Source organism: Stegastes partitus, unplaced genomic scaffold (genome assembly GCF_000690725.1).
Source record: "Stegastes partitus isolate 25-593 unplaced genomic scaffold, Stegastes_partitus-1.0.2 Scaffold1604, whole genome shotgun sequence".
Lineage (NCBI taxonomy): Eukaryota > Metazoa > Chordata > Actinopteri > Pomacentridae > Stegastes > Stegastes partitus.
Genome location: NW_007579335.1, coordinates 47,160 through 63,117, shown reverse-complemented (window position 1 = coordinate 63,117; position 15,958 = coordinate 47,160). Strand labels below are relative to the sequence as shown.

The 15,958-nt window shown below is 39.0% G+C and overlaps 1 protein-coding gene across 1 annotated transcript in view; it reads right to left on the bottom strand.

The window, feature by feature from the left end:
- dctn1b (dynactin 1b) overlaps window positions 1–13,992 on the bottom strand; it is a 63,173-nt gene extending 49,181 nt beyond the window's left edge. The window contains exons 1-2 of the mRNA XM_008300892.1: window positions 13,841–13,992; window positions 1,772–2,023 (exon numbers count right to left, since the gene is read on the bottom strand). Of these exons, the coding sequence (XP_008299114.1) occupies window positions 1,772–1,999 (228 nt within the window). The 5' untranslated portion in view covers window positions 2,000–2,023; window positions 13,841–13,992. The remainder of the gene's footprint in view (window positions 1–1,771; window positions 2,024–13,840) is intronic.
- Between the last annotated feature and the right edge of the window lie 1,966 nt (window positions 13,993–15,958).

The following is a 15,958-nucleotide window of genomic DNA, read 5'->3' as shown; positions in this document are numbered from 1 at the left end:
AGTGAAGCCGACGGCTGTGTGTGTGTGTGTGTGTGTGTGTGTGTGTGTGTGTGTGCACCTGTACAGACGGGTCAAAGCAGGTAACATCAATACAGTTTTGCTGCAGTAGCAGGACAGGACAGTGCAAGTATTCACCCTAAAATATGTTTAATTGTTTTCTGCAGCTGGTGTCACTGCATGGTTTGTATTTAAAGATATAAAACTTTACAACAACTGGCGCAGTCCTTTACAAAACCCTAAACAGAGACACTAGAGTAGTGCCAAAACAATAACTCAATTTATCAATAAGTCAACAACAGTAAAAGAACATAAAAAAAACGTATCAACAAAACCGAAAACTAATTTATTTGTGTTATTTTTAAAGACAAAAATAACACTTACAGGACTGACATTACAGGATTTGCTGCTTTTTTCTTTTTTACATATAAATGCAATTGAAATATTTTGGGGTTTTGCTAGTTGCAAAAGAAGTTAAAAAAACAACAACAACAAAATAGATTTTTTGGGGCACAGAGAAGCTGTAGGGGAAAATTTAACCTGAACAATTAATCACAAATTTGGGATCAATCGGTAATGATTTCTTTAAAGGTGGAGCCTACGCTACTGAGGAAAGATTGCAGATATTTATCTAGTTAGCATATTTAGCAAGTTAGCTTGTGCCACATTTGCAGTGCAGAGTCTCAGACCTGCTGGTATTATAATTTGCAAATCATTTCAAAATGCATTGTTTACCATTTACAGAGCCAAAGTAATAAGCAAACACTGGATTTTTTGTGCACACACTGAACACACAGCTAGCAGGCTGTGAGACATTAATCACAAACTTTTCTATATATAAATCTGAACTAGATTGTCCTACAGAGGCTAAAGATTTTCAGCTTCTGATTTGCAAAATACATATAAATTATTTGTAATAATACAAAAAAAATGAAGATTTTATTGCTTTTTTTTTTCTTTTTGCAGGCAGATAACATTGATCAAAAGCAGTATACATGAATTGGAAAAATCTGGACTAGATTATGCCAGAGAGGCCAAAGAATCTTTTCAACACAGTTTTTGGTTTACAAGTGATGCTACCCTGTCAGATGTTTAGAATCTCACCTCAGCAGCCACCTGCAACCTAAACTAAAGTGAATTGGCGAGCCTTGATGCAGATCACAATAAAGGTTCATTATGTTTAATTATTATCTGAGTTGATATCTGAAGCTAGAAGTGTTGTTCTTTTAAAAAAAATTGATAAATATGCCCCACTTCAAAACAAATCTATTCAGTCAAGTGTTCTTCTATGAGGCTCATCGTACTGACAGTATCTACCGTGTTTGTTCTGTGGGTGTGTGTTTACGGCTTTCATACCAATAAAACACACCAGTGTCAGAATATATTAGCAGCTTTGGGACAAAAGTGAGTGTAACAGTTCATCAAATGAGTCAATTATTTTACACTGTTTACATTTTTTGTTACATGCAGTGTATAGTCTAGTGTCTCCTCCAGGCGACTGGGATCAATCTCTGGTCAATAGGAGGCAGGGAGGACACGATTCAGTACATTTTCTGGCAGAGAGAAATTGAGCTGTTGTTGATAAAAACATAACAAAGCATCCTGAAGCAATAGAAAGTGTAGGCAAGCTGCAGACAACAGAGGAAAATATCAGCCCCCACACAAACACACTGCGTCAAATAAAAAGGAAAACTAAATCTCAAGCATCATAAAAAAATAACTCAATCGTAGGTGGAGGTGGAAGCAGTCCTGGATTAGATTCGTAACTCGTTACCTGTGACTGTCTGACAAAAATCCCGTGGCTCTCCTCGCAGGTGAAGTAGCGTTTCCCCTGCACCGTGCCGTCGTTCTTGCCTTTGGCCTCGTCCAGGATGACGCCGACCCATTTCCCGGAGGCGAAGAGCGTGGTGCCGATGTAGGCCACGGTGCCGCGCTGCCCCTTCCCGATCACCTCCACCAGGGAGCCCACCTTGACGGGACGCCCGCCCCCATCGGAGCTCATCCTGCTGCTGCCACTGCTGGTGGTCTGAGTGGGAGAAAGAAGAAGAAAAGACTCATTCCTGGTCCACTCAACACACTGACGGTGGTTTTAGCTGAACAGACAAGTTTATTTTAGGATGCAAATTTGAATCTGCTTTCCTAACCAATCACATTACAATACAGTTCCTATGCTGACAAAGACATTTTCTATCACAGAAATGCAGAATTAGATTGATGCAACTGTACTAGCTACTATACAAATGCTGTTCCAGTTCAGCTTGTTTTGCATGATGTGAATTCTGGCCATTAACTACCACAAAAGTCTTTGTCATGGTGGCCCGATGCTAAAGAAAAAAAGTCTTCTCTTTCACTGCTTTTCACTCTTAATCAAACCATTTCTGCATATAAACATCAAAGTTGTAATTTTGGTATCGTGACAACACTAATACGTACTGGTATTAGGGAGCCTATATTCAATTAATCAGTAACCTGAATGGCATATAATGGACATTTATTCATATGCTGACAAAGCCATTTCTTACCACAAAAAGAAAAAATTGCTTCAACATTGGCTCAGCTATATTAGCCATATATTAGCCTATATGAACGTTGTTCCAGTTTAGCTCGTTTTGAACATGTGAGTTCCGACCAGAAGCAATTAATCACCACAGAGATTTTTGTCATGGTGGCCCTTTGCTAAAGAAAGCTAATAAAGTCTTTGAAACAGGGTCACTGATCTGTGAAACCCATTTGTTCCTTGATCAAACCATTATGTCAAAGTCATAATTTTGGTACTGGCATGTACTGGTATTAGGGAGCCTACATTCGATTAATTGGTCCCATGAATGGCGTATAGTGGACATTTACTCATGCTGAAAGAGCCATATTTCTTTTTTACCACAGAAATGCTGTTAGCTCATTTTGAACACATGAGCTATTGATAGAGACCATTAACCACCACAGAAGTCTTTGTTATTGCTCTCATTGCTAGTTAAACTCCCACAATGCTCTCTGCTTGCCAACCAAGAAGTGAAAACACACAGCTACTATTCTGGATGATGCACTGCCAAAACTGGCAAAGGGTAAATCTGTAGGGAGAACTTTTATTACTATATCTTTTGTCCTTGTGGCTGCTACACACACTTGTAAAGCTCAAAACACAAAAATAAAATTAACTTAAAGTCAATTCTCAATTAGATGTTTTTAAGAAAAAATATTAACATATAACAATAATCGGTAAAACGGATAAATTGATGGAAAAAAATCATCTTAAGTGGCAGCCCTTTTTCTTTAATTTAACGCCACTTCCCTCCTATTTAAATCCATCTATCAGATGACCAGTGACGGTGCATCGAGTCACAGAGGTGTTAAGTTGACATTTGTAATAAAAGGTGCTTTTGTCAGTACACACTGTGCATCAAAACTACAGCAAGAAAAAAACTCTAAAATTAAGTTTCTCTTGGACCCACTGAGGTGTCTGGGACCACACTCAAAGTGAACCTGAGGCCCTGTCCTGATACTGCACTCTCTAAATGTCAACGCAAGCTTTAGCAGCTCTGCTTCTTCTTCTCTCCAGCTACGATGCTACATTTCTGTGATAATTCAATGACAACAACCGCCTGAGATTTCATATTTGTCGTGCGGGGAGGAAAACAGAGTAAACCGACGGCAAATTTAGTTGAGCTGCAATATTCTGTAATCAAAAAATCCCACGTAACCCAATTTGCAGCGTGATGTCCTAGAACTGATGGTGACTCAGCAGAACAGCACAGAGGAGCAGATATTATTACTCAGAGAGAGAGAACAAGCTCAGACTCTCCTTGAGTTTACTGTAAATATACACCGTCTATGAGCTGCTGTTTAACTTAAAGGTTGCACAACACGCAAACCTCCACAAAAAGTGAACCAAAACAGACACACAGCAGCAGCACAAAGCTCTCTAGCATGCACCTGTCAAATCCACTGCAGGCTTCTGTGCTAAAAGATTTTTCATTCCTCGAACTGCTTTCATGTCATGTCAGTGAAATAATATACACATCTGAGGCGCACGTTTGACAGGGAAAAAAAACATGGCAAGGATCTGCTAAATACCCAAACTGATTAATCAATGCAACAATCATAGACCAAATTCTTAAAAAAAAAATGAAAGAAAACATTCAATTAATAGTAAGTTTCTTGAGCTTTGTTGCATGTTTGATGCTCTAATTAATATTGATAGTTTTATTAATGTATAACATGTTTTTTTCTCTCACATAAACACCCAATAAAACCATTTGAACATTTTTCAGGTGAGAATTAAACATGTCAGTGCTCTCTGATGGACAAACTATGTTGTGGGATGCTATATATGACGTCAAACACAATCCTGCAGCAATTCCCTGCAACACACACACACACACACTGATATATCTCCAGCGACCAGTTCAGCAAATTTTTGAGTCTTGCTCCAATGATCATATCATCCCGACGAAACTCATCACACCTTTGTCCTCTTTGACCTGCACAGAGAAAGAAGAGGCCGACGCTTTTGTCTGCAGTGACGGCTGCTGCATTTATCGATTAGTTGTCAATTAATAAATTAACATTTAACTATTTTCATAATCTAATAATCAGTTTGAGGCAAAATTCCCTGATTTTAGCTTCTGAAATGTAACCGTTTTCTGAACATCTTTGTGGACGAAACAGGCTATTTATCATCTTGTGCTTAGAAAAACACTAATTCACATTTTTCAACATTTTATTGACCAAACAATTAATCGATTAATGGAGATCTTCTCCCTCCACTCCATCTGGAGTACCTGCTGTGTTACCATGTTTACAAGAAAACCCAGTCCTCTTAATTAGGCCAATTAACTCCATAATCAGCAAAGATGCTTTTACTCATATGTGTTTGTGCATGCTACATATCTGCTACCAGTTTGAATTTCTAGCTTTTCCCTCATTATTATGCAAACATATGTGGAAATGTTTCTAAAATCTACCGTACAGTGTTCATTAAAGCACATACCAGCAGGTCTTAAGCAGTCAGCTGTCCATGTTATCCAGCATAAGGCCATTAAAGCAAAGCATACATTGGAATGTAGGAACATGAAGAGCGCTTTGTTTCAGTGGTCTCTGAGGTAAAATCACACAAAGAATTTTAATAATTATAAACCAATGGCTTCTGAAAAACACATTTCAAAATAAAGCTGAGTTAACGTCGTCTTAACAGGCATTTTGAATGACTTACAGACGTTGAATGAAGCCAAAAACAGTGACAGCGTTAAACGACCAAATTCATGTAACTTAAAGCTTCACCGTCAGTTTCTTCCTCACGTAGCTTTAACAAAACAGCAGCTAACAACTACTTTCATTGTCAATAAATCTGTTGATCATTTTCTCCATTATTGATTAGTCTATAAAGTGTCAGAAAATGGTGAAAAATGTCGATGAGTGTTTCCCAAACCCAAGATGACGTCCTAATATGTCTTGTGTTGCCTGGAAATATTCCATTTACGGTCATAGAGGAGCAAAAATATCAGAAAATATTCGAAGATGGATGTTGAGAATTTTAAGTGTTTTTAAAAAAAACTCCTTGAATCAATTAATCAACTATCAAAATATGTCTGTGGTCATCCAGATACTGAAGAAGCCTCTTGGATGGAGGTGAAAGATCTTCAAGAACCTACAAGAGAAGCCCAGTTGATTTCTACTGAAGCCCCTACAATTAACTATCAAAATAGTGGATGATTATTTTAATATCTGACTTGCTGAATAATGGTTGCAGCTCTAACAACATCAACTGCTTATAAAGTCAGACAATAATTGCAGACGCCCGCTGACATTCACTTATGCCAAACCTGGATTCCCTCGCTTGTCTAAAGTCTAATTAACTCGCCTTCTAATCCATAACCAACACGGAAGCAGACATTTTATCTGGTTACGAGCAATTACTGCTGCTTCCCGAGTTTCTACATCGCAGCCGCGTCCTCTGAGCTTTTATTCAGCTTCTATTTAAAGCCGTCAAATCACTTCAAATTCACAACAGAAAGCAGGAATCTTTTGGTGTGCACCGCTTCACGTGCACCTGTCAGCAATCTGCAATCAAACATGCATTGGGATTTGCACTGGATGCTTTGTTTAAGACGACATAATGAAAATCTAAAGTGTTGTGAATGGGAACTAACAACAGCTAACCGTCTGCGGCGATGTATCCGGGGGTTGTTCGGTCGCTGCTCCGTCCTGTTCGCCATGTGCTGGAGGCAGAGGACCCGAGGAGGGCGTGTTGAATTATTTAGTGCCACTCTACTCTTACAACACACGCGAGCTCACACCGACAACAATGCTAAAATAAGATGAAATAACAGCAATACGGCCTACGTTCACTGCGATGTAAAACTCACGGTCATGCTTCGGTTTTTAGAAAAATGACCAACTGAAAAGCTGTCGTCATGTGCGAGTTTTACCTACATAAAGTGGGATAAATTACAAACTATAGAGTCTCATAGGAAAAAACTAACATTGTGATATTTTGTTTTTCCCCTGTATGTATTAAAATATTTTTAAAAATTCTGAAATTTTTACAAGATGGCTTCAATAACTACATTTCGAGAGAATTACTCATTCCAAAATGATTGGGGATGTTTTGTAAGGGAGTGAATCTGCATAAAAAATTAAAAAATATATTTTTAAAAATCCAACAAAAGCTTGTGTTTCCTGAAAATATTCAATTTACTGTCATAGAGGAGCAAAAATATCAAAAAATATTCACATTTCTGAAGATGGAGGTAGAGAATTTTACGTGCTTTTCTTTAAAAATTTGCGTGAATCAGTGAATCGACTGTCAAAATATGTCTGCGCAGATTCCCATACGATGGCAAAGGTATTCAAAACATATATTTTTTTGCTTTAGATGTCATTCACGTCTGCTTTCGCCCTCGTCATACAGAGCTTTGTGGTGCTGATTGCAAACAATTGCAAAACGCTGTCAGCAGAGAACCTGTTTTTGGGCAACAGCATCCTTTCTGTCGCTGAAATGTTTCCACACAACTGATTTCTTTCTGCAAACAAATCTTCCTTTTCGGTGTTCCTCTCCTGTCCCTCGCTCGTTTCGCTGAGCACATGTGGAGCCTGCATGTCAACAAACTCCATGTCTTGTAAATAAAGTAAATAAAACAACTCGGTGTTTCTGAGAAGCCTTAAATGGGAGTAAATTACATTCTATCTCAGACTTCTCTTGGAGATGACTCATGGAAAATCAGAATCAAGTTTTCATGAGGATTCAAGCAGCACAAAAAGTTTCTGCGATGTGACACACTGAGATGCTAAAGCGATATATTGTGCGGCCCCACTGAGGACTATTCGTATTAGTGAGTGAGTGATGTTTCTGTGATTTGAAGGATAAAAGGAGTAGCTGAAACACAAGATCAAACACTGATGTCATCCCTCCCTGTGACAGGAAAGCTGCCTGACTCAGAGACGGATGACAAACAGGATGTCTTGTAGTTCTCTGGGTTTCATGAGTCCACCGTCTGCTGATAACAAAAAGCTTTACGAGCCAATTACCTGCCTGTCATGTAGCATCTGCTTGCCGAGTCATAGCAGAGGTCTGAACTCTAACATCTCGACAGCGACGTCGAGCCCGGAGGGGCATCCGAGCCGAACAAAGAGGCGACAATTCAGACTGAGGAATGCAGCGCTGAAATGGATTAGAAACCCTTCCATTGAGGGCAGAAATCGACCGGCGGGAGATGACAGAGTGAAACTAATCAAACAGACGCAACAGAAACAAAGACGCACTGATGAGGGCGAACTTAAAGCCCCACAGTCTGGCCGCTCATTCACCCACCCAGGACGTATACACAGTTTGTATACACTCACCCGGGTGTATGTGTTCCTCCTGGTCTGTGACATGTTTCCTGGCTGGCGAGCCCACCCCTCAAACCTCAGCGTCCCCACTGAAGGAGGGTGTTATCGGGGAGAGCCAGACAGAAGGGGGTCGAGGAGAGAGGAGGTGGAGGGGGATCGGTGATGCTGCCGGAGCGTCTTCCTCCCCGTCTCAGAATCGCACCATCCCTCTCCTGATCCCCACTGTGCAGCCCGAGCTCTATAAACTCCCCTCTTTCCACCTCTCTGCTGCCACTACGGAGCTTCTGTATCAGCTTCCTCTATCTAAGTTTCCGATGAGGCAGACGGTGCCGATCCAGCCCGCTGACGGACGGACCGGAGGCAAACAGCAGAGAGAAGAAGTGGAAAAAACAGTCGAGGTTGGTCTGCTGTGAGTGCATCAGCTGAGCGGCAGCACTGCGCTGAGCTGCTTCTGCAGGAGGGAGGTGGTTTAGGCCCAGACAGAGGCACTGGGTCCTAAAGCCTGAAAGCACGGCTCCACAGAGCACCTCAGAATAGACAGATATTATTGTCATGCATGTCCTCCTAATGTGGGGCGATGCAGAGGTTCAGACCGAGGGCTGGGCGATACAGCTGAACTGTTTATCACAATTAAATGATCAATTTCAGTCTATACAGATATTTTTTGGTGGTTTTTAGTTACCATTTTAATAAAGACTGAGGTGAAAAGGTTTAATTTGACCAACTTGAGCCTATTTACTAAGACACATGGAGATAATTTCTTCATTCTTGCATGCTGTAAATATTTCTACAACTTTCTGTTGCTGAAAATTCCTTGGATTTGCCAGACTTGCTCCCTATTTGCCTCGTAACACTTCCTGTCTAATGACTTGCAATACTTGCTTTCTTTTTAAATCTTTTGTCCTCTTTTACAAACCCTCTGCTCTCAGCATTTACTGTCACGCAGCAAATAATCACATCAAACAGCTTGCATGTGAAAGCCTACTTTGCAATAAAAATTATTCTGATTTAGAATTTTAATGTTATAAATAAATATACAAATAAAAATAAACACACGTAAATAAAGCAATGATTAAGAGGCGCTCAGATGGCGACTCGGGTGAAGTTGTCGCTCCACGCTAAGGTTCGGGATCCTAAATTTTAAACTATTTCCTTAACTGATAATCAATGTTATCAATCAATAGTATATTAATGATGAAAAAGAACAAGTACAGCGGCCATTTTTCTATGTGGTGATGAAGTAATTTTGAACCACAGATACTTTACGTTCACAATAAAAGCAGCTTGATTTTGCTAGCGACACGGCTACAGAAATGCCATCCTGGTACACAAGAGCTGGTTTTCTACACAAAAATGTTGCACAATTTTCTTAACTAATCATCAGCCCCATCATTATTCAAACCCTGAGCAATCACTAAAGCAAGTGTAGCACTTTCACATACTGTTAAAGTCATTTTTAACCACCAGAGTTTAAAATTTACCGCATAATCAACCCAGCTACTTAGCTTAGCTTAGCAATTTGGCGACACAAACACTGTCTCTGTAGACTGCACCCCGTTTTCAATGAGTGAGCTCTGACCAGAAGTCATTAACTGCTACAGAAGACTTTGTCGTGGTGCCCCTTGCGAGTGAATGCTTTCTGCTTGCTTACACGTAAGTACCTGTAGTTCGATCGACCACCTCCTCAGGTCAATATGGTATCGAATAGTAAGCTGCTCCACCTGGTGGAACAACCAGGTAATACAGCATGTCTACGGTACATTTTCTGACATACATGTCCTTTGTTGTCTAACTTATTATTTGATATAGTTTGAATCAATTAAATTATCTGTGATTAACAACAAATATCCCCAGTGGGGATACGAGGTCATGGGTGTTTTTAGACCACAAATCTTTTTTCGTAAGGGCAACTACTCCCCAACCAGGGGAGGTTTAGGGGACCAGACAGCAGCGGACTAACAAACCTCTGAAGACCTGCATAAACTCCACAAGGACAGCACAGGACAGTGAATAGTTTCCATGATCAAAGGATATGATAGGCTGTTTTTGGGCTTTGTTTATGCAACCGAACTTTACCTTTTGTGCTTACATGGCGGTTTTCATCTGATGCATTTAAGCAAAATCATCAAACTCTATCCTAACAAGCTATTTTCTAGCTGCTATTGATGGCATGCCTCTTACTTTTGCAGATTTTTATTCAGGTTTGCTCAGTAGCTGGCTAAAGGGCACTTTCAGTCGGATTAAACAGATCATTAATCCACAAAATCCTACAATAATTAATAGATTTGTGACTGATCTGTCAGTCAACAGAAACAACCCCTTCAAGGGACTATAATGCAGCAAAGAAATAGTGCGAAAGAGGCTGCGTTTACCACCAAAACACTGCTCTCCCTGCACTGCAGTCAGCTTACTGTCAAATTTCTTTCAAAAAAACAAGAACGCCGCGAGGAAAAAAACACCACATCTAGCCTGGAAATTAAAAATCCCAAAACACGAGCGGTAAGCAATTTTCAGCTGGGGGGGGAGGTGAACCAGTTCGGCTCAATCTGATGCTGTTTCATTGTGGTGGAGCACAAAAGGCCCAGGTGATGCTCTGTAATGCAGCACACTGTAAGCAAAAGCCAGCAGATTGCATTTGGGCCCAGCCTGATATTGTGGCCCATCACAGAGCGAGGATTAGCGCTCTTTTATCAGCTAACTGCATGGCTGGAGCTTTGTTAAACTCGCAGTCCTCTCCATTTCTGTGTTGTCATCTTTTTGCAGTGGAAGCAAACGCTGCAGGGTTTCTGTGTAAAAGCTTTCAGCTGGGAGGCTGGTAAAAGAGATGTTGGGAGAGCGTGCATTTCAGCAGCAGGACAAAAGAAAACCCGGCTTTCACGAGAGGGAGATATTTCCCCTGTCGATTCAAATAATGCGTCACTTATAAAGCTTCAGCGGCCAAGCATGAGCCAGGACAACACATCTGTAGGTTCATTATTAAAGCACAAATATAGTATAGACATACACGCTGGGGGGGGTTGTGACTTCAGGGTTGAACTAAAATTCCAAACATTTTAATTTATGTCCAGAAAAAGGGGCAAATAAACAATACAGAGGCTGAAATTTCAGGAGTTATGCAGAGTTTGGGATGTTTAGGGACACGCAATAAATCTCTGCAGTCTCTTTGCACCCTTTTATGCAAATGGAAAAGGCAGAACCAAAAAAAAAAGGGGGGAGTCCTTATCTCGCACAGACCGGCAGAACGCCTCGGATCAAAGCTCTGCCTCCTCACACAGGAGACGAGGACAATGGCGGAGAAAGAGGCGTCACCGGCTCAGCCAAACTCCATCATCTGCTGCCGCGAGACCGGCGAAACAGGACGGCTGCAGGGACAGAGGTGACACTCGGGGATTTTGAGGAGGAACGTTACGACCTCGCTGCACCTCCAGGAGGAACGACTCGACGTCACCGAACAAGGTAAAGACGAGCTTAAAGTTTTTGTACCTATATAAGAAATGTTACCTACATTTACACAGCGGCTAAATCGTGACCTAGAACAGAAACTGCACAGTCAGAAGGTATTTTAAATTACGCCATCAAGGTAAAGGAGAGAGTCTCATTTTGGCCTGCAGGTAATGACTAATCATACTGGCTAATAATCAGTTTCATCCAGTTTAAATTAGCTTGTTTAATATATGAAATATACATAAATTTGAATGTTTCTGAATCCCACAGTACAGCCAGTAATGATTAGAATAAAGACGACACACATCAAGACCGGAGACTAACGATTATTCTCACTGGCGATTAATTGATTAGCTGTTTGGTCTATTACAGCTGCGACAATTAATCGATTAGCTGTCAATTAATGAATTATTAGGCAGCTACTTTGACGATTGATTTAGTCATTTGGATTGTGGACAAAACAAGACATTTGAGGACATCATGCTGGGCTTCATAGGAAACCATTTATTGATATTTAAAGGTCGGACAAATAATTGACTAATCGAGGAACTAATCAACAAATAATCGATAGATTATCTCTAAAATGTTAGAAAATCCGTGTTAGATATTCAGTTTATTGTCACACAAACCAGGAAATACTAAACTTTTTAATCGAATATCAAAATAGTTGTTAATTAATGTCACAGTTGGCAACTAATCAGTTAATCGTTGCTAATAAAGACACAAATATTGATTTTTTTAAAAAGCTCTTTGACCTGATAAATTATTTAAATATTGATTACACTTTACAGTTGTTTGACGCACTGACTTAGGAAAAGTTTAAGCAATGATCAGATTAAAATATCAGACATGACTATTTCAGAATCATTGCTAATTTAACCGCATCTTACTGGTCGTGTTATAGGTTCTTATTCTTCATATTAGAGCACACTGTCGGTTTTTTCTTCCATGTTGTTTGTTCCAGTGATACGTCGTGGTATTTAATTCATTCATTTGACGATTAATAAATTGCTAAAGTCATACGTTACTGCTGTTCTTACTTTTACAAGCAAACTGCAAACAGGAAGTCAGGAAATCAGGGATGGAAGGTTGGTTTAAGAAACGCAACTAACTAATTTTATAGTCAATTAATATTTTAATGATCTTTTCAATTAATCGATTGGTTAGCTGGTATGCAGTCTGTCAGAAAACCAAAAGATATTCAGTTTATTGTCATACACGAGGAAAGAATATCTGAGAATTTCCCACTTAAACTGATTAACTGATTATCAAAACAGTTAACGGGTGATTTATAAGTAAACTACTAATCGACTGATTGTTGCAGCCACATTAGTGATGGTTTAGAAACAGTGTCACAGTAACCTAGTTTGGCACAGTTGGCTTCAGGGCTGCAATAAACCATTATTTTGTTTGTTGATTATTTCCTCAATTGGTTGATTAGCTGTTTGGTTGATCAAATGTAAAAGAAAATGTGAAAAACCTTATTTTACTTATTTTGTTCACAATCCAACGACACTCAGTTTACTTTCAAAGAGGAATAAAGAAACCATAAAACACTCAAACTAAAGAGGCTGGAATCAGAATATATTGTCCTTTTTTTCCCCTATTAAAATGAACTGAAAGCCAGCTTGACCTTTAAATTCCACATTTTGCAACTGATCAAACACGAGTTTCCCCAGAGCTGCTCTACATGAATGCTAATGCACTCAGGTTGGTCTCATCTCTATGCAATACAGGAAAAGTAGGTCAAGCTTTTACTTCATTCCAGTGTCTCTCAAATTGACATTAAAGCACAAAAAAGCAGAAAAAAACCCATCTTTATAGTATAAATTAAAAATGTCTGCAGCTTTAAGTGCATCATGAAAATACTAAATCTGTAATATGGTGCCATCTAGTGTGTTTGAGACCTTGTGGACACTGACATCCTACTATATCAATGACTAGAATGGTGCTATTTCAGATATTTATTTAATATAAAAAGCAACTGAGCTGTTTGTTTAAATTAAGCTGGGAAAAAATATATTTCTATCCTGTTATTTGAGGTGACACTCAAAATAAATCACAGCATGGGTGTGGCTGCAGCCTGACATGACTCTCTCCAGACAGATTAACCAAATTGGATGGGAAATGAACAAAAAAAAAAAAAAACAATGTGGAATTGGAGATTAATTCATTTAAGCGAGCATAAAGCTTAATTATCCCATTAGGATGTGGATATCCAGAATCCACACCGCCTCTACAGTCACCAACCAAAGCTCATTAAATATTTGCAACGGCCTTGTCTTCGCAGTTAGCCACTATAATGTGAAAATATTGTATTTTAACAGCTGTAACTGGTATTAAAAGCCTGTTGTTTTGGACGCTGCTGTTTGCTGCTGTCAGCTGTCAGTGAGACCCTCCCTGAGCAGCTGCTAGCCACACTAGCCGTTAGCCTCCATCTCACTCAAAACAAAAATCGTAATTTCGACTTAATTTTAACAAAAAACGTATTTATTTATTTTAAGACAGACGTGTCAAGCTGTTTTAAATCCAAACGCCACCGTCCAGATGAGAAACAGGCGCTCAATCTTACCTGTTTGTGTCAAAAAATCCCGCTAACCGCTCAGCTTCGTCCCTGTCAAGCTACATCCATCCATGGAGGTCTGACCGGACGCATCGGCGCTGAGGTGGCCGAGCTGCTGCCTGACTCGGCCCGCCTGACGGACCGAGGAGCCCGGGGAGACACTGGGGAAATCACCCGCTGACAAGGTTTTAACACAGGTGGATAATATCTTGGAAATCAAAAATAGTAATAATTAAAAAAGCGTGTGTGTCACATTTGTGTGTTTGTTTGTTTGTTCTTATTTTTTTTTGCAATATTATTTTAAAGGGCAATTCCTCCTTGTTTTGCTGAATATCTTTGTTCTTCCATGTGAGTTACTTTATATACTTTATATTTTTAATTATTAGTGTAGTTAATTTAATCTTTATGTTAAAAAAAAAAATCTGAAAAATCTAGAAAGGCAGCAGGAAAAATCAGCAAAGGAAATGCACAAAGTGAAATAAAAAATATAAATAATAATAATAATGACCTACTTTACTTTTAAAAACAAAGTCCTTTGACAAATAATGCAAATGCACGAAACCCAGAAGGCAACAAAACACCAGTTAAGATACGGTTAAAACAAAAATTCTACAGATGAATATTAATAAATAAAAATAAAATGGCTAACGCAATAAAGACCAAGTAACATTTTAAACAACAACTACTCAACAGAAGTGTTTTTCCCAATAAAGAAATAAAATCAATGCTGTAAATCTACCTAATGAATTTAAATATAAAGGTGAATACCTTGCAGTGTTATAGAAAGCATAAGTTCACCTCACTGGTTTAAATATTAAAGTAAAATATTCACTAAAACTACTCCTGAGGAAAATTTAAACAAACACATAAAAAAAAAACTTTAAGTAAAAAAGCAATAAAAAGCTAATTCAACTAGATAGGTTGTTTTATTTTAGTAAATGTGGACATATTGTTGATTTGTTCTGTAGTTTTGTAATATGTTTTAAGAATTTAATATTTTTCAAGTCGGCCAGAAAATCCAGCGCAGAAATTTAAAGAAAAAAAAAACATTAAAGAAAAGAACAAAGAAATAAATAAAACCCTCCAAAATAAAGAGGTAAATCAGTGACACCACATTTGTTTCATGTGATCATTTTGTAATGTTCTTTACGTATTTATACGTTTTTTCATGTAAAATCAGAGTGTCTCTGTGTTTCACTTTCACACCTTAGCTGCTGGACTAATTTAAACATGGGGACGGTGAAGTTAAAGCACCTTGTCGCCCAATTTAAATGACAAATACGTCCGTGTAATCTGCTTTGGCTGTTCAGCCCTGCAGCCTCGACTTTCTGACTCTCATAAAGACGGGATCTGGTTTCTGTGTTTGGCTGAACACTGGCTGGACTCTCTTAAAGGCCTCCAGCTGCACAACTGTCATGAAAAATGCAGTGCTGCAGGTCTCTGCAGTCTGAACACACAGACAACATTCAGATGATCGGTTCTCCCACCACAACACCAACGTTCTTTCAGTGTGGACATGAGGATGTGAAAATCAGTCTTTTTTTTCTAGATGTGATCATATTTGTTTTGACAAAACAAAGTGTATGTCAAGCATGTAAAGTGCATCTGTACCTGTAAAATATCCAGATATATGTAAAGTTTCCATAGGCGTAGATTTCAGGTTGGATGCAGGATAAACTTCTGCCACAATATTCAGAACGTGTGTTTATCCAGAAAGAAAGAAGCAAAGGATTGTCATATTGAAAAAAAACACTATAATGTTTACTTATTTTGCCGGCTGTTAGTGTTTTCTTTACATAAATAAAGACACTTCCATCATAAATTGATGCAGAAACTAGACAAGTTGATGCATAAAAATTCACAACAATGCAAGAAATTAAGTGTTTCATGCTACGTTTTCGTTGGTAAGGACGCCCAGGACCCTGTTTAATGTGTCCTGCTCCAATATTCAAACAAATCTATTCCAATGGAACTTTGAATTCTGTAAAAACGTATGTTATGTGTGCCGAATGTCGAGTTTAAAATCCTGAAATCAGTCTTTCCCTCAGCTTTGGCTACGTGCAGACACCAAGATAAACAGCACTTCCCCTTCAGTGAGGTCAGTAAAGAAGAATGAAAACTACAAAG